This window comes from Rhodofomes roseus (genome assembly GCF_022264815.1).
Source record: "Rhodofomes roseus strain CIRM-BRFM 1785 chromosome Unknown C8Q71scaffold_10, whole genome shotgun sequence".
Classification (NCBI taxonomy): domain Eukaryota; kingdom Fungi; phylum Basidiomycota; class Agaricomycetes; order Polyporales; family Fomitopsidaceae; genus Rhodofomes; species Rhodofomes roseus.
The window spans coordinates 686528-703796 of record NW_025952966.1 but is presented as its reverse complement, the minus strand read 5'-3'; the positions used below and the strand labels follow the sequence as shown (position 1 = coordinate 703796).

The following is a 17269-nucleotide window of genomic DNA, read 5'->3' as shown; positions in this document are numbered from 1 at the left end:
CTGAAGAGTTGAACGTACAACAAGTTGGTGATATGCCCACCCCGCACCACTGGCAAGACAGCACTATTATAAAGCCATTCAGAGTGTGAAATAGTTTCAAGTTTTCAATTATCTACCACGGATGGTCCGTAGCTGCGCTCCGCGACCAAAGATCAATCTATTCTGCGCGTGCGGCGGTCCGAGCTTCAAGATTAACCGCCGTGAGAAATGCGGCAATGCAGGCGCTGAGGCGTAGTGTAAGAATGCCGAATAAGGAAGTCAGAGTACGTAGCCAGGTCGTCGCCGCTGCGGTACCATCCAACTCACTTAGCCCATCTCGTCTGCCCTTCATTTCGCTGCTACGCGACAGGCGTAACATTCTTTCTCATAGTAGTATTTGTCCTTGGACACAATGGCTACCACGACCACGACCACGACAGCGACGGCGACGACGATGGTGCCGGAGGAGGGGAAGCTGCTCAGTGAATCACTGAGCACGGTCAAGATACAGACACAGCAGATGAAGCGACATTTGGTGCGCCGTGTTCAGCAACTGCTAAGCTGCTGGATAACACTAACATAGCTCTTATAGGAGCTTGACCAGCTCATGGACGCGCTCAAAAGCGCGAGTCTGATGCTGGCTGAGCTACGGACTTCATCACTGTCCCCGAAGCAATACTATGAATTGTGTTTGTGCGAGTTCAACGCTACAAACTGCATACGCTGAAGGCTTTGCAGATATGGCCGTGTTTGATGCTCTTCGTCACTTATCCAACTATCTATACGACGCCCACACCCAAGGCCGTCACCACCTGGCCGATCTCTACGAGCTCGTGCAATACGCTGGCAACATTGTTCCTCGACTCTACCTGATGATGACCGTCGGCTCCGTGTACATGTCAATTCCCGACGCGCCGGTGAAGGAGATCATGAAGGACATGATGGAGATGTCGCGGGGCGTGCTGCATCCTATCAGGGGGTTGTTCTTGCGGCACTATCTCAGCGGGCAGACGAGAGACCACCTCCCAGTTGGGACGGACCCAGGGTATGTGTCCTGCTTCAACGTCGTGACGGAAGCCTTACAATGTATTGTGCAGCCCCATAGGCAACCTCCAAGACTCTATCTCATTCGTGCTCACGAACTTCGTCGAGATGAATAAGCTATGGGTCCGTCTACAACATCAAGGGCATTCTCGGGACCGCGAGAAGCGCGAGATGGAGCGAAAGGAGCTGCGTATCCTTGTTGGGACCAACCTCGTTCGCCTTAGCCAGCTTGACGGGGTGGACCTCGATCTTTACCAGCAGATCATTCTTCCGAATATCCTACAGCAAGTCGTCAGCTGCAAGGATGTCATTGCGCAGGAGTACTTGATGGAAGTCGTCATCCAGGTATGCACCGCGCTCTTGTGCATACGCATAACTTAACGCCGCGCAGGTCTTCACCGACGAGTTCCACCTGCATACTTTGGGTCCGTTCTTGTCTGCCACAGCTCAGATGCACCCCAAGGTCAACATCAAGCAAATTGTTATTGCATTGATCGACCGCTTGGCTGCTTACGCTGCCCGTGAAGCTGAGAACGAAGACCCGGAGGAGACGAAGCGGCAAGAGGAAGCTGCCGCGCGCCGCCTAGCAGAGAAGGTTAAGATTCAGAAAGCGAAATTGCGGATGAACGGTCACACGAACGGCACTTCGAGCCCCACTTCCGAGTCTGTCGCCGCCGAGAGTGCCGCTTGGGGATCAACGCCTACCAGCCCTATCACTGACAAGGAGATGGAGTCTGATGCGGCCTCAAGCACGGCGCTTGGCACGGAGGAGACGGTGGTAGAGGGCGAGAAGCTTGATAAGGGCAAGGAAAAGGAGAAGGAGAAGGAGAAGGAGGGCCACGCGCGGAAGTTCAGAGGTGTGCCGGAGGACGTGAAGCTGTTTGAAGTATTCTGGCAGCAGGTCGTCGAACTGATCAAGGTGCGCTGCCCCATTCTTTGTGGCATGGTCATGTACTCACCGCATGACATAGGCGCGTCCAGACCTATCAATACAGGATATGACCGCCCTTCTGGTCTCCCTCACAAACCTCTCCCTGAGCTGCTACCCCGACCGGCTGGAGTACGTCGACCAGGTGCTTGGTTTCGCTCACGACAAGATCAAGGAATTCGCAGACAGGTAACGGATTCTCTTTCCGTCGCCAATGACCGTCAAAGTGCTGATGCCGCTTCTAGTCCTGATTTGCATTCACCGCAAACCGTAGCAAACCTTGCTTCTCTGCTCGCTGCGCCCATCAACTCTTATCAGTCCGTGCTTACTTTGCTTGCCCTCCAACAATATACCCCGCTTCTCGCCATCCAAACTTTCCAGACCCGCCGGTCGCTTGCTCATGCCCTCATCTCTTCTGTCCTCAAGAACGAGACCATAATCGAGACTCCGGAAGACGTCAATGGCATCTTGGAGCTCTGTCATGTCCTTATCCGTGACCAGACTGATGGCACGGGAATGCTTCTGGGGTCACAGGCGATACCAAAGGAGCAAAGGCGAGGTGTGTATCATCCTGACCGGGAGGAGATGGCAGAAGAGCAAGGTTGGATTGCACGAATGGTGCATCTATTCCGGGCAGAGTCGCTTGACGTGCAATTTGAGGTAAGTACCACTGGCCATCGTTTTACCGACGCTTAGTGAATGCGTGTCTGTTTAGCTTTTGCAAACTGCTCGGAGGCACTTCGAGACTGGCGGCGATCGGATGCGCTACACGTACCCTGCCCTTATTACTGCAGCCGTCAAGCTATGCAGACGGTATAAAAACAGGGAACACCTGGTAAGCCATCGTTGCGAGCGTGTTTCTCGCTGTTCTAATACTTCATCATTAGGAGGACGATTGGCGGAGCAAAACCTCTAACATTCTCAAATTTGCGCGCCAACTCATTGCTATCCTGGCGACGCAAGTCGAGGCCCCGTCAATTGCGCTCAGGTTGTTCCTTCTTGCTGCTCAGATCGCCGACGAGTGTGGATTCGAGGACCTCGCATACGACCTCTACGTGTCTGCGTTCTCCGTTTACGAGGACAGCATCTCGGAGAGCCGTGCTCAGCTGCAAGCGATCACACTCATCATTGGCACACTGCAAGGCGCGAGGGTGTTCAGTGAAGACAATTATGATACCCTCATCACCAAGGCGGCTCTGCACGGTGCTAGATTGCTGAAGAAGCCTCATCAGGCGACCGCGGTCAACCTCGCCAGCCACCTCTGGTGGCAGGAGCTACCTCCGGATGAGGAGGCTCCATCGAAGGAGTCGGAGCCTGCAGCATCGACGGAGGACGGAGCGGAAAGTGTCAAGAAAGCGGTAAGGACCCCGCGCGATGCATTATATGAGCACTAACCTCGGGTCCTAGTATCCTCATCAAGATAGCAAACGTGTTCTGGAATGCCTGCAGAAAGCGCTCCGGATCGCCAGCTCAGCGATCGAAGAGATCGTCACTGTGCAGCTGTATTGCGATACGCTCGATCAATACCTGTATTATCTCGATCGCGGCGCACCTGCTGTAAGTCCTCGTTGTCTCGTTGCGATGATGTCAACTCATGTGTCGCCTCGCCTGCAGGTGACGCCGAAGTTCGTGAACAGCCTCGTTGAACTCATCACTTCGTCGATCGACAATGTCTCCTCACCCGAGGTCCACCCATCCCAACGCGCGCCGCCTGGGCTGCTAGAGGGCGTGCAGACACCCGACATGATCAATCGCCACTTCCGCAATACCCTCATGTACATCCAGACGAAGAAGAACGCAGCGAGCTCAGCGGAGGGCAGCAGTGCAGCATCTAGGTGGGATGACGTCGATGTAGTGGGCGCGATGCTCAAGATGGGCCTTGGCGCGCGATAGCTTGGATTGCATGTAACTGGACGATCATCCCCGCCCTCTGTTTATTCGTCGTTCATATGCTATTTCTGGTGTATATATAATGTTGTAAGTGCCCTTGCTCTAGTAACATGGAATGCGTCCACCCCCGCCTCATCGGTTTCAAGATCTTGAGAAACGAGAGCTCAAGTCGAAGTGTCAGCGCTGGCGAAAGTGCGTGCGCTACGGCAGTACCAAGTTGTGAAGCTTGATGCAGGAACTTGTTGCGTAGCGTTCGATTGGACTACAATCTCTGTCGTCGTCACTCCATGTTGAACACATGCTCCAGGTCCAACGTCTAGCAAGCATATACATATAACCATACATCCACACGCATACAGAAGAGTCCGTTACAAGTCAATCAACAGCGCTTCTTTCCTCTCCGGCTCCGCAGATAATGGCTGGCCGTACGCCCCGTACACCTGAGGAGCACCCGTCGGGACGGCAGGGAAGTTCGGCAGCTGAGGAGGCGCGGCAAGCTGCTGCAGTTGCTGCAGCTGCTCCGAAGGATGTGACAGCGTATTGTGCCGGTGGATGTATGGATGTGCCTGTTGGTCAGAGGGCCGGGGGTGCGAGACAACCGTGGGCGATCGCAGTAGCGACGACTGGATAGCGGGTGCAGCAGCAGGAGAGGACACGACTTGAGGGACGGGGGTAGGAGCAGTCTGGGGTGGAGGAGCGGAGGGGGCAGGGACGTGTTGAGCCGGCGTCGGTGGCGGGTAGGGTACAGCTGCAGGAGGCGCTGGCGGGGCACCGTACTGAGGAATGGTGACCGGCGCAGGGCTCGCGGGTGCCGCCTGCGCATAGGGCTGAGAGTACTGCTGTGGAGATGTAACCATCTGCGAGGGCTGGTATGACGGCTGATACATCCCCTGAGGTGGTTGTTCTGCCGTGGGTGACGTTACGTATGCCCCATTGTTCACCGGGTGTTCACGACTAAGGTAAGGCAAGTTCGGTGCTTGCACGGGCCCAGGAGACATTGGCTGCTGTACTTGAGGCGGGCTCCATTGACCATAGACGGGTTCTTGTGCCCGATATTGGGGAGCATAGCCGCTGGCTTGCTGATAGCTCGTCGAGGCCTGTTGCCAAGTTGGTCGAGACACTTGCTGAGTCAAAAGATTGTCGTAGAGCTTGACCGCTTGGGAAAGCTTCTCATGCATCTCCTGTAGCAGCTCTAAGGACGACAATGATCAGCTGCGAACGAGATAGAGAACACGGAAAACATACGCTCTTTGCGCCCTGTGTCATTCAGGCCCATAGCAAGTTTAGGCCTCAACGCGTTCGCCTTATCGTACAACTCCGTTACCGCAGGATATCTCGAGACGTCGGTAATGCCTTGGGTCTGCACCTGCTCCACTGTCTGATTAAATGTCATGATAGCGTCCGCCTCCAACGGCTCGAGGTCGTAGTTTGGAGTACTGGGGGCCCTCGGTTTGGGCGTCGCCGCCGAGGGAGGATATGATGACGGGAAACCATAACCATTGCCGTAAGCACTAGGCTGCTCCTGCGAAGGCGTGTCGATAGCGACCGGTGCGCTCGGCCTCGGAGCGTTGGCCTCACGCAGACTGGCCTCAATCGCTGCTTTGAGATCCGGATCTTCCTCCTCCTCTTGTGGGCGTGGTGATGCCGCGTACGGATGCGTGCGCCGGTCCACCAACGGCGGCTCCGAGGTCTGCCATGGCGAAGGAGACGGGACGTACCCTGGCCGACGGCCACCCGCAGCGCCAACTTCCTCGAGGGAGAGCTGAATGGCTCGGTGGAGTTCTGCGTCGTAGAGATCCCGAGCCGCACGATGCCGAGAGGTAGACACGCTCTGAGAGGGTCGGTGATTCCTGACTCTGAGGTTGGCTTAACTCCGAACATAGGTGGATGCACTACGTACTTCGTAGCCCTCTTGTGAAGCTTGTTATAGCAAGTGTCGCAAACGCGAACTTCCTGTGTGATCCCAAAGTGTGGTAGAGGCAGTGTCTTCGACGAACACTGCTGATCGAAGACTTGACCACAGTTCCGGCAGTGGTGCTTGCGGTTCGTGAACGTGAAAGGTGTTCTACATCGCAAACAGACATCCGAATCGATCCACTCGGGTGCTGTCTGCGTGTCGACCATCGCAGAAGTAGTCGCGGCGGGGTCGCGAGGAGGGAACGTGAATCCTTGAGCAATCGTCAATGTAACGCGTCGCATGGGTGCATGAGAGGGCTCACCTTCGTGTTGCAGCATCCTGTAGACCTCACCGACATACCCAAGGCTAGGCTTACCCTCAAATGCAAGAGCCCAGTTCTGGATGAGCCTCAGTATCTTGTTCTTGACATCGTGGTTCAGAGTAGGCATCTTGAGAATGCTAATGAGATTGTCCATGAATTCGCGCGTCGCAACTTCCTGGAGGAATAGGTCGCCGCCATTCTTGACACACGTATCTGTCAACTGAGGCGTTGTGAATTAGTACCGCTTCATACGCAGCAGGGACACACGTACACCCAGCGCGAGGAGCTGCACGTTTGGATTCTTGTGGTTCAGACGTCGCTTGAGAGCACGCATAGCATCCTTCGGCGAGACCGACTTGGAACGAATCTGGTCACTGATCTCGAGGCTGAGGGCGATGTCCTCGGTGCCAGAGGGTAGGAGCTCTGAAGTCGCTTTGTCTGCGACCAGTCGGTCAGTATCTCTCGCGACGAGCAGAAGGGAGTGGATGTGACTCACCGACTGCATCGTCGACCTGGGACGTGCCCCAGATGAGCGAGCTCAGGTAGGAGGTCATGGTGGGCGATGCGGAGAGTGTTGGTTGGGCTGCGCCGGTCGCGAGCGCTGACCTCACCCAGCCGGCGCTCCTTGAGCCTGCGGGCGCGGCGTGACATGGCGTGACAGTCCGTGACCGAGGGTGGTCGCCGCGGAAGGTGTGACTAAAGGCACGGCCCCGACCTTGTGCGACTCATCGTGCGTTGTCCTCAACCACCTCCCTGCTTGTCGTCCCTCCCGTCGTCCGCCCTCTCCAGCATCCTCTGGTTTTTTTCGCAGCTCTCAGAGCTCTACTAGGCTAGCTGACGACAGCTCCTCTGAGCTCTGGACGATACGACCGCGTCTGACGGCGTTTACTCAGCTCAGTCAAAAATTCGCTAACGACCTCCTGAGCAACTCGGCTTCAACGAGCATCCTCAGAACGCGCTTGCAGCGACATATACCTGTCGGAATAGACCACTCGGACTCTTATCGTACTAGCCGCTGCTAATATTCTCGCCCTTCGCCCATCTCTGTACTGCAGCGTCTCTATTGCCTCCCGACTCTGTCATCATGCTGGGCCACCAATTCGCGTTCTCCGCGGCACCGATCCGCAAAGTGAAGGAGGTTCAGTTTGGTATCCTCTCACCTGAAGAAATCGTGCGTATACCTCGCACCATGACCGGCTCCAAACTCATGTCCCGTCCAGAAAGCGTACTCGGTCGCGAAAATCGAGCATCCTGAAGTCATGGACGAGACGACACACAAGCCTAGGATGGGGGGATTGATGGATCCCCGGATGGGAACGATAGACAGGAATTTCAAGTGCCAGACGTGTGGGGAGGGAATGTCGGAGTGCCCTGGGCATTTCGGCCACATCGAGCTGGCGAGACCCGTCTTCCATCCAGGTGCGTCACATTTGCATCCCAAGCGACTGTGTTGCTAACGTCTCTCCAGGGTTCATCGTGAAAGTGAAGAAGATCTTGGAGTGCATTTGCGTAAATTGTGGGCGGTTGAAAGTCAACAGCGTGAGTTCATGTTCTTTTCCTCTACTCGTTTCGCACCCCACCACCCAATTTTCTGGGGGCTCTCTCCGCACACATGGAGAACCCCAAGCCCGCTCTGTGGTAGTCCTCGACAATCGAGGCGTTCTTCCGCCCGGGTGAGGGAGACGCGCGTTTTCGGTCGCTTGATCGCCGCGTCGACCGCTACACCATCCGGCGCTGGTTGGACACGCAGTGGCGTGGTGAAATGGGGGGCTGAGCGAGATAGTGCGAAAACAAGTATGCGATGGATTCATGAGAACCACACTGCGATGGATGGTCAGACAGCCCTCTCTGTGACGCAGATTGAGCGGCTTGTCTTGTGGCCAGCACTTGATACTCGAGTTTGTAGCCCCCTGTTGTTCAACTTGTTATGTGGTAGTGGTCGCAAGACGCTGCACGACGTGTTTGCGTGGGTAAACAAGAATCTTCGCTGACATCCGCGTTTCATATCATCGACCTTGATACCTTGCCACCGCCGAAACGAATTTGCCTTGCCACCTTGATATTGTAAGTCGGACATGGGATTCGCTGCCAAGATAAAACACGTCCGCGACCCAAAGGCGAAGATGCAAATTGTCTGGAGTTACTGCAAGGGGAAAATGACGTGCGAGGCGGATGACCCGAAGGAAGACGCTGACGGTCTTGAAAACGACGAACCGAAGAAGGGACACGGAGGGTGTGGTGCTTCACAGCCGTTGATTCGGAAAGAGGGCCTCAAGCTCTTCGTGCAGTACAAGAGGTCGAAGGACGACGACGAGGTTTGTGCAGAGCTATTCCTGCGGGAATCAAAACTAACGGCTCTGCAGGAGGTGAAGTCGCTGCAGCCGGACAAGCGGCTCTTCCCGCCACATGAGGTGTATACGGCACTCAAGAAGATATCGGATGCCGACCTGCACATGCTGGGTCTCTCCGAGGATTACGCTCGTCCAGAGTGGATGATCTTGACAGTCATGCCCGTACCGCCGCCTCCTGTGCGACCGAGTATCGCGGTGGATGGTGGCACGATGCGTAGCGAAGATGATTTGACATACAAGCTCGGCGATATCATCAAGGCGTCGCAAAATGTTCGCCGCTGCGAGCAAGAAGGTGCTCCGGCCCACGTCATCACAGAGTTTGAGCAGCTTCTCCAGGTGCGTGGAGTCAACGTGAGGTTGGTGAACATCTGCTAATGTTCGGCGTAGTTCCATGTCGCAACATACATGGACAATGATATTGCAGGCATACCACAGGCCCTGCAGAAGTCCGGGAGGCCTGTCAAGGCGATTCGCGCTCGTCTCAAGGGCAAGGAGGGTCGTCTGCGTGGTAACCTGATGGGCAAGCGTGTGGACTTCTCCGCGCGTACCGTCATTACGGGTGATCCGAATCTTCAGCTCGATGAGGTCGGCGTGCCGAAGAGCATTGCCATGAACTTGACCTATCCGGAACGTGGTATGTAAACGCTTGATCCGCCTGAGGACTACACTCACGGTGTCACAGTGACGCCGTACAACATTGCATACCTGCAAGAGCTTGTTCGGAATGGGCCGACTGCCTACCCGGGTGCACGATACGTCGTCCGCGACACGGGAGAGCGGATAGACCTCCGATACAACAAGCGTGCGGACGCCTTCTTGCAGTATGGTTGGATCGTCGAGCGGCATTTGCGAGACGGAGAGTAAGTTAATTCGACTTGAGTCCGCCACATGTGTCTCACCCTTGCGATAGCTTCGTGTTGTTCAACCGACAGCCTAGTTTGCACAAGATGAGTATGATGAGCCATCGAGTCAAGCTCATGCCCTACTCCAGTACGTTCTTTGGATCGGCAACGATTCCGCGTGACTGACTGCCCACTAGCTTTCCGACTGAACTTGTCCGTTACGCCTCCGTACAACGCCGACTTCGATGGTGATGAGATGAACATGCAGTACGTACAGCATGTTATACCGTCTCTCGCAACGACCTGACGCGTTCGTAGTGTACCACAGAGCGAAGAGACTCGTGCCGAGCTGAGCCAAATTGCTTGGGTTCCGCGGCAGGTAAGACTTTCCGGACCTTGACGAGGCAGTCGCTGACGAACGTTCGCTCTCTTAGATCATCTCGCCTCAGGCGAACAAGCCCGTCATGGCCATCGTACAAGACACGCTGTGTGGGATCCGCAAGTTCACCCTCCGGGATGCCTTCCTCGACTGGACACAAGTCCAGAATATTCTTCTGTGGGTGCCAGACTGGGACGGGTCCATCCCAACGCCTGCTATCATCAAGCCCAAACCTCTCTGGACCGGCAAACAGATACTCAGCATGTGCATCCCTCGTGGCCTCAATGTCTTCCGTTCATCCGATCCGAAGTCTATCAACCCTGTCTTTGACGACGGCATGAACATCGAGAACGGTGAAATCATCTCCGGCATCGTCGACAAGAAGACAGTCGGAGCTTCTCAGGGCGGCTTGATCCACATATGCTTCCGCGAGAAGGGCCCGGAGGCGACGAGGACTCTGTTCACGGGCCTGCAGCAGGTTGTCAACTTTTGGCTCTTTCACAACGGCTTCAGCATCGGCATCGGCGATACAATAGCGGACCGGAGTACGATGGCGCACATTTCAGAGCAGATCTCGACTCGCAAACAGACGGTCACACAGATCATCGAGGACGCGACGCACGATCGCCTCAAAGCTGCGCCGGGTATGACGATCCGCGAGTCCTTCGAGAGCAAGGTCGAGCGCGAGCTCAACTTGGCTCGTGACCAGAACGGCCAGTACGCGCAGAAGGCCCTGAAGGAGGACAACAACGTCAAGCAGATGGTGACCGCCGGGTCGAAGGGTTCATTCATCAACATCTCCCAGATGTCCGTGTGCGTGGGCCAGCAGATCGTCGAAGGCCGACGTATTCCATTCGGTTTCCGTCACCGCTCGCTCCCACACTTCACAAAGGACGACTTCAGCCCGGAAGCCCGCGGGTTCGTCGAAAACTCTTACCTTCGTGGCCTCACGCCGCAGGAGTTCTTCTTCCACGCCATGGCTGGACGAGAGGGTCTGATCGATACCGCCGTGAAAACGGCGGAGACGGGTTACATCCAGCGGCGACTCGTCAAGGCGCTCGAGGACGTCACGGTCTGTTACGACGGGACGGTCCGAAACTCGCTCGGCGACCTCATCCAATTCGTTTACGGCGAGGATGGTATGGACGGTGCATTCATCGAGCGTCAGAACATCGAGACACTCGCCCTCAATGATCGCGAATTCGCTCATAATTACCGCGTCGACGTTACGGACCCGTCCGGTGGTTTCTTGCCTGGTGTACTACAGGCCGGATTGGATGACAGCTCGCTAGAGTTACAGGCGAAACTGGATGACGAGTATGAGCAGCTCGTCCAGGATCGTCGCCTCTTGCGCGAGTTCATCTACCGCTCGCAGGATCCCAGCGTCCCCCATCATCTTCCTGTCAACCTCCAGCGAATCGTACAGAACGCCATGCAAATCTTTCACATCGATAGACGCAAACCGAGCGACCTCGAGCCTGCATACATCATTGATTCCGTGCGCGAGTTGGCGGAGCGCCTGGTCGTCGTGCGAGGCGACAGCCGTATTTCGCAGGAAGCGCAACACGACGCGACGCTGCTTTTCAGGATCCATCTTCGTGCTATGTTCGCTGCACGAAGAGTTCTGGAGCGGTATCACCTCAACCGCGAGGCGTTCGAATGGGTGTTGGGTGAGATCGAGGCGAAGTTCAATCAATCGGTGGCTCACCCCGGCGAGATGTGCGGCACCCTCGCAGCGCAGTCCATCGGCGAACCGGCAACGCAGATGACGTTGAACACGTTCCACTACGCCGGTGTGTCTAGCAAGAACGTCACCCTCGGTGTGCCTCGGCTGAAGGAGATCATCAACGTCGCCACGAACATCAAGACACCATCTCTGTCTGTGTTCCTCAAGCCTCACATCGCTAAGGACAAGATCCTTGCGAACAGCGTCCAACAGGAGCTGGCGTATACGTCCCTCCGAACTGTCACGGCAGCCGTAGAGATCTGGTATGATCCCGACCCGACCTCTACCATAATCGAGGAGGACAGCGTCTTTGTGGAGTCCTTCTTCGCCATCCCCGACGAAGAGGTAGAACAGAAGCTGCACCTCCAGTCGCCGTGGCTCTTGCGTCTCGAGTTGGATCGCGCGAAGATGATTGATCGCAAGCTGACGATGTCCTACGTTGCCGGTCGCATCGCGGAGAGCTTCAAGACGGACCTGTTTGTAATTTGGAGTGAAGACAACTCTGAGAAGCTGATCATCCGGTGTCGTGTTTTGGGTGGCGCGGATAAGGACGAAGACAGTATGGAGACGGTCGAAGAGGACATTTTCCTTCGACAACTCGAGAACACCATGCTGAACTCGATCAGCCTGCGTGGTGTGCCCGGGATCCAACGCGTCTTCTTGCTCGAGCATGACAAGGTCATCGTGACGGATGAGGGTAGCATCAAGGCTCATCAGGAGAAGGAGTGGGTTCTCGAGACGGATGGAGTCAATCTCAAGGCCGTCATGACAGTCGACGGCGTCGATTACAAGCGAACTTACTCCAACAGTTGCGTCGAGATCTTCAACGTCCTCGGTATTGAAGCTGCACGCGTCGCGATCATGAAGGAGCTGCGCGGAGTCATCGAGTTCGACGGTTCCTACGTCAACTACCGCCATCTCGCGCTGCTTTGCGATTTGATGACGCATCGCGGCACGCTGATGGCGATTACCCGCCATGGAATCAACCGGGCAGATACCGGCGCACTCATGCGGAGTTCGTTCGAGGAGACCGTTGAGATCCTTATGGAGGCAGCCGCAGTTGGGGAGAGGGATGACTGCCATGGCATTGCGGAGAACGTCATCTTTGGGCAAATGGCACCTATGGGAACGGGCGCGTTCGATGTCGCTCTCGACATTGACATGCTCAAGGATGTCATCGTCGACCACCGTCTGCCGGTGCAGACCCTCATGGCAGCTCAAGTCGGCGCTGGCATGACCCCCGGCCAGGTCGCGATGACGCCGTACGATACGAACTCGCCCATGTGGAACACCGACGCGTCGTTCAAGGGAGAAGCTGCCGCGTTCTCGCCGCTCGCTGTCAACGGTGGTGAAGACCCCGCGAACTTCTCCTACCTCGGCTTCGGGCAAAGCCCCATGGGTGCTGGAGGTATGTCGCCAGCTGCGCCTGGCTACAGCCCTAGCTCTCCCAATGTGTATTCGCCGACTTCTCCCTACGTGCCTCCATCACCATACGGCGGTGCAACGTCTCCATTCGGCACCTCGCCGTACGCGACATCGCCATTCTACGACCGAGCCCGTGGACCGACTTCGCCTACGTACTCGCCGACGTCGCCAGCACTCAACCTCACGTCTCCGGGATACTCGCCGACGAGCCCTCGCTATTCACCGACTTCGCCATCATTCTCCCCTACGTCGCCTCGGTACAGCCCCCAGTCTCCATCGTTTAGTCCGACGTCACCGCGCTACTCGCCGACGAGTCCATCGTTCAGCCCGGCTTCACCACGATGTAAGTGTTATCACGTATCAGGTAGTGCCCTTGTGCTAACCTTTTAACGCCTTCAGACTCTCCGACATGTAGGTTTCAGCGTCGATTGATGATCAAGTTTATTGACTGACATGACTTGCAGCTCCTGCCCAAATGTCTCCTTCGTCGCCGAAGTATTCGCCAACATCGCCTGCGTCACCTGCATCTCCCAAATACTGTGAGTCGGTCTACATCGTATCGCGATGCTTGTACTGACATCTCTCCAGCGCCGACTTCGCCGACATATTCCCCAGCCTGTACGTACCCCGCTCAGCTGTGTTTCGATGTTCATACTGACCTGTGCTACCTCGAATCCAACAGCCCCCGCATATTGTGAGTATTTTCCGCCATATATATCATCGACGCCGTCGCTCATGCTGCGGCAGCTCCTGCATCTCCAGCTTACAGTCCGACGTCGCCGCAATGGTCACCGTCGAGCCCGGCGGCACAGCCGCCGCAGCAACCACAGAACGGCTCTGCGGGTCGCGGACACTCGTACAGCACCTCGCCGTCCTGGGAGTGATCCCGAGAAACGCGGTCCACACCTTTCGCCTCGTCGGACGTTGTCGTTGGGACATTCTTGAATTTATTATCTCTGCCCGCATCATCATAGCCCCTCGTCTCATACTAAGCACGCATGACTGTAGAATATCGGCACAGTACAACCATTTTGTTATTACCGCTCTCCCAGTGTATTCGCCGAGTCGTCTGTATGTACTCGATGCGATGTACGGATGCAATGGAATTGTCATCCTCGCTGGCAACGACTCACGGGCAAGCACGCATCGATGCGAGCGATCAAGTAGATAGTTGCGCAGTAAGAATACGATAAGAGAGCGGACGGACCAAGACGATTACGAACAAGGATGCGTGATAAGAGTTAGCTATGATGCGCACACTGCAGCCATGCAAGGTCCGTAATGAGGGCAAAGGAATGAGATGGCAAATAAGTACGGCACAGCGTACATGTACGTAGGGATCGGACCGACACGATGCGTCATAGTATTACACATGGGGCATTGATGGGGTATACTATAACTTGAGATGAGATCGACTGACCGCGAATATCTGATCCAAAAAGTGCGTGAACGGCTGTCATGTGCGAATAGTGTTGCAACGGACGACTGGGGCAGCGGGTTGAACAACGGAGCGTATGAAAGGTGGTGAGTGCAGCGCGGCGCGCGGGTAGCCCGCGGCCGCGGGAACCGTAGTATTGTTTTGCAATATCGCACAAGCAGGAAGTGAGAAAGAACCGAAAGCCGCCTCCACGAGAGTAAGTATCAAACGAAGAATTGCGTGCTGCAGAGGGCGGTGGTCAGGGGCGGGATGACGAGGAACGACAGACGCTACGCACTGGACACGACTTGCAGCATGCACCTCCATCTCCTCCATCTTGTACGAGTTGAGTTCCTCCTTGATGCGCTGCGCCAGCGCCGGGGTGAGCCGGCTCCACGTCGCAGGCTCGCTCCGCCTGTCGTACACCGTCGCGGGGAAGGTGTCGTACACGGACAAGTTGGACGCAAACGCGAGGCGCTTCGCGGGCGCGGTCGCCGAGCGCTGCGAGAGCGTCGGCGGATTTGGCGAGAACATGGTCGAGAGCGCGGGCGCGGACGAGTTGGGATGCGTGAAGAGGCCCTTCTCCGTCGCGCCCGAGCTCACGCTGCTCGTGTCGGTGCTGTCCTTTGGCGAGTCGAGCGCGAGCCCGTTGTGCTCGAACGACAGCGGCGGGATGAACGTGCCGTTGCTGTTCGCCTGGCCGTGGTGCGGGCCGTGCGCGTTGTGCTTGTGCAGGCCGTCGATGTGGTCGGGGTCGGGCGACGGTATGCGCGCGAGCGGCCCGAGCTCGCCGCTGCGCGAGGGCGCCGAGTCGTACGAGTTTGAGCGCATGCGCGCGAACGGCGGGTCCGGCTGCTCGTAGTCTGCGCGGGCTGGGCAACGAACACGGTCAGTCTGGGTCGGCCGGAGACGAAAAAGCTCACTTTTCAGGATGCCCTTCGCCGGCTTGCGCGCCTTCTCGACGCTCCGCCGGACGTTGACCGCCCACGGCTCCATCTCCGCCTGGTGGTGGTCCTCGAGCGTCGCGGCCTCCAGCTCGGCGCGGATCGTCATGTCCTCGTCCTCGTGCGCCTCGTTCCAGTCGTCGTCGTCGTCCCAGCCGTCCATGCTGTAGCTCTGCGGATGGCGGTCGAGCGGCCCTTCGTCGCTCCCGCTGTCCGAGTTGTCGTCCACGACGCCCATGCCCTCCTCGTTCACCCGCCGCGCGCCCGGCCCCCCCGGGGCGGCGCCCTCGCCCTGCCGGGTGGTCGTGTTCTTCTCCCACGTCGCCGGCACGTCCGCCTGCTCGCCGTTCTGGGCGGCGGCCGCTGCGGCGGCGCGGGCCTCTGCGTCTGCCTTGGCCCTTGCTGCGGCCTCGGCGTTGCTCTTGAGCGTGTGCTGCCGCGCGAGGCGGGCGGCGGGACTGAGGCCTGCGAGCTCGGGGCTGGCGTATTCTGAGCGGTCGAGCTCGGCGGTGGCCATGGACACGCTGGGGTCCGCGGGGGCGCCCTTTTCGCCCTTCTTCTTCTTGCTCTTCTTGGCGGCGGCGCCGGGGCCGGTGGCCTCCTCGTCCTCCTTGTCCTTCTTGTCTTTGAAGAGCGAGGTGATGCCGGCGAGCGAGTTGCGTCGGGTGAGCTTGCCGATGTTGCCGAGCTTGCGGATGACCATGGACGCGGAGGACATGGTGGACGAGAGCGAGATGTTGTCCGTGGAGCGGTTCAGGCGCGAGTTGAAGAGCGAGCGCGACTTTTTCTTCTGGACCGTCGCGGTCGACTCGTCGTCGCCGGTGATCGTCGCCTGCGAGCTGCCCGCCGGCGGCGGTGCGCCGTTCTTGGGCACCTCGTCCTCGCCCTCGTCCTCCTCGTGCAGCGTGTTGTTCGCGCCGAGCGAGAGCGCGCGCCGCAGACGCCCTTTGAGCCCGCCACTGCGCACGCCGGGTGCGTTCGGGCTGGGCTCGAGCATCGCGGCGAGGTCGCTGTCATCGCGCGACATGCGTTTCTCCGCGGCGGTGAAGTTGCCCTGCGAGAGTGGCGACGGTTTGCGGAGCGTCGCGCTGCCGCCGCCGTGGGACGCCGCGGTGGTGGTGGACGAGGTGCTGGGCGCGCGGGGGGCCGCGGACGAGGTCGAGGACTGGGAGGACGTGCGGCCGTGGGCGCGTTGCGGGGCGGACGGCGCGGCGGCGGCGGCGGGCGGCGGGGACGCGGCCGCGCTTGCGCCGCGGGCGCTGGGCGACTTGACATGATGGGACGAGGGCGGGGAGGCGGGCGGGCCCTGGTTGCTGTTTGTACGCTGGCGTTGGCTGCCCGAGTGACTGGAGGACGAGTTGATCGATGTGGACGATCCGGCAGCGTCGGCGCGGACGTAGGGGGGCTGGAAGGGGCCGGACTGGGGCGGTGGTCGCCAGTCCGTGCTGAGGGGCGGATCCTGGCTGGAGGAGCCCTGGCGGGGCGGGCGGCGGTACGGGTGGAAGCCCTGGTACTGCGGGGGGTGGGCCTGCTGCTGGTCGGGCGGGGGGTAGGGGCCGTTGGGGAGCTGGGAGGGATGTGGGGGCGGGGTGCCGCTGGGGAAGGGGTTGAAGGGGGGGAGCTGGTTGACGGAGAAGTAGTCGCCGGGGGGCGGGGCGGACCTACCGCGCTGGGAGGCGATGTGCTGGGGGACGTGGGACATTTGATGGGCCTGCTGGGCGTTGAACATCATCTGCTGATAGGCCCACTGGGCGTACTGGTTGTTGGCGGGGTCGTAGTAGGGGTTCATCTGCTGCTGGGGGGCGTGGGCGTGGACGGGGTAGGACGGCTGGTTTTGGTAAAAGGCAGGGTAGTACTGCTGGGGGGAGTGGGCGGGGGGCCAGGCGGCCTGCTGCTGCTGGACGGGGTAGGGGTAGGGCTGCTGCTGGGCGGGGGACATGGGTGCAGCCTGGTCGTTGGCGGGCGAGGAGCGCTGGCGGGGGACGGCGGGGCTGATTTGGGCGGACGGGGCGGGCAGCGCGTCCATGGTATGTTCTTTGGGAGGCTGCCAGTCCTGGGAGACGAGCACGGCCATGGACGCCTGCTGGGCGGCGACGGGGACGGGGCTGCGCGCAGGGGCAGCAGG

General features: G+C 58.3%; 4 protein-coding genes across 4 annotated transcripts; 2 read left to right on the top strand and 2 right to left on the bottom strand.

Moving 5' to 3' along the window:
- Positions 1–275: 275 nt before the first annotated feature.
- C8Q71DRAFT_907563 (vacuolar protein sorting-associated protein 35) lies at positions 276–4016 on the top strand. The gene is made up of 11 exons (XM_047928961.1): positions 276–514; positions 572–668; positions 718–1024; positions 1077–1368; positions 1415–1942; positions 1995–2140; positions 2197–2611; positions 2667–2786; positions 2839–3309; positions 3359–3508; positions 3566–4016. Exons 1-11 carry the CDS (start codon positions 392–394, stop codon positions 3842–3844), a joined length of 2928 nt encoding a protein of 975 aa, XP_047778929.1. The 5' UTR covers positions 276–391; the 3' UTR covers positions 3845–4016.
- Positions 4017–6672, bottom strand: C8Q71DRAFT_759239 (ubiquitin binding protein). The gene is made up of 6 exons (XM_047923775.1): positions 6557–6672; positions 6332–6498; positions 6061–6280; positions 5742–6009; positions 5087–5691; positions 4017–5033 (listed from the first exon to the last, which is right to left on the bottom strand). The coding sequence occupies exons 1-6, from the start codon at positions 6612–6614 to the stop codon at positions 4210–4212; spliced, it is 2142 nt and encodes a 713-aa protein (XP_047778928.1). The 5' UTR covers positions 6615–6672; the 3' UTR covers positions 4017–4209.
- Positions 6673–6778: 106 nt separating this feature from the next.
- C8Q71DRAFT_759235 (beta and beta-prime subunits of DNA dependent RNA-polymerase) lies at positions 6779–13919 on the top strand. Its single transcript, XM_047923774.1, has 16 exons — positions 6779–7231; positions 7281–7479; positions 7529–7599; positions 8130–8375; positions 8424–8747; positions 8799–9045; positions 9094–9271; positions 9322–9401; positions 9451–9520; positions 9572–9632; positions 9688–13126; positions 13183–13194; positions 13248–13322; positions 13372–13401; positions 13466–13477; positions 13531–13919. Exons 1-16 carry the CDS (start codon positions 7145–7147, stop codon positions 13665–13667), a joined length of 5268 nt encoding a protein of 1755 aa, XP_047778927.1. The 5' UTR covers positions 6779–7144; the 3' UTR covers positions 13668–13919.
- A 505-nt stretch (positions 13920–14424) lies between these two features.
- On the bottom strand, positions 14425–17218 carry C8Q71DRAFT_857908 (uncharacterized protein; the record flags this gene model as incomplete). Its single annotated transcript, XM_047927455.1, has 3 exons — positions 14425–14443; positions 14499–15072; positions 15124–17218. 3 exons carry the CDS (start codon positions 17216–17218, stop codon positions 14425–14427), a joined length of 2688 nt encoding a protein of 895 aa, XP_047778926.1.
- Positions 17219–17269: the final 51 nt, after the last annotated feature.

Excerpts from the sequence above, each read along its gene's own strand:
- C8Q71DRAFT_907563 (XM_047928961.1), top strand. The coding sequence starts at position 392 with ATGGCTACCACGACCACGACCACGACAGCGACGGCGACGACGATGGTG. Across the intron at positions 1,025-1,076 it reads CCAGTTGGGACGGACCCAGG|CCCCATAGGCAACCTCCAAG; the intron begins GTATGTGTCCTG and ends TGTATTGTGCAG. Across the intron at positions 2,141-2,196 it reads ATCAAGGAATTCGCAGACAG|TCCTGATTTGCATTCACCGC; the intron begins GTAACGGATTCT and ends TGCCGCTTCTAG.
- C8Q71DRAFT_759239 (XM_047923775.1), bottom strand. The coding sequence starts at position 6,614 with ATGACCTCCTACCTGAGCTCGCTCATCTGGGGCACGTCCCAGGTCGAC. Across the intron at positions 6,281-6,331 it reads TGCAGCTCCTCGCGCTGGGT|TTGACAGATACGTGTGTCAA; the intron begins GTACGTGTGTCC and ends ACAACGCCTCAG. Across the intron at positions 6,010-6,060 it reads CAGGATGCTGCAACACGAAG|GATTCACGTTCCCTCCTCGC; the intron begins GTGAGCCCTCTC and ends CGATTGCTCAAG.
- C8Q71DRAFT_759235 (XM_047923774.1), top strand. The coding sequence starts at position 7,145 with ATGCTGGGCCACCAATTCGCGTTCTCCGCGGCACCGATCCGCAAAGTG. Across the intron at positions 8,376-8,423 it reads GGTCGAAGGACGACGACGAG|GAGGTGAAGTCGCTGCAGCC; the intron begins GTTTGTGCAGAG and ends ACGGCTCTGCAG. Across the intron at positions 9,633-9,687 it reads TTGCTTGGGTTCCGCGGCAG|ATCATCTCGCCTCAGGCGAA; the intron begins GTAAGACTTTCC and ends TCGCTCTCTTAG.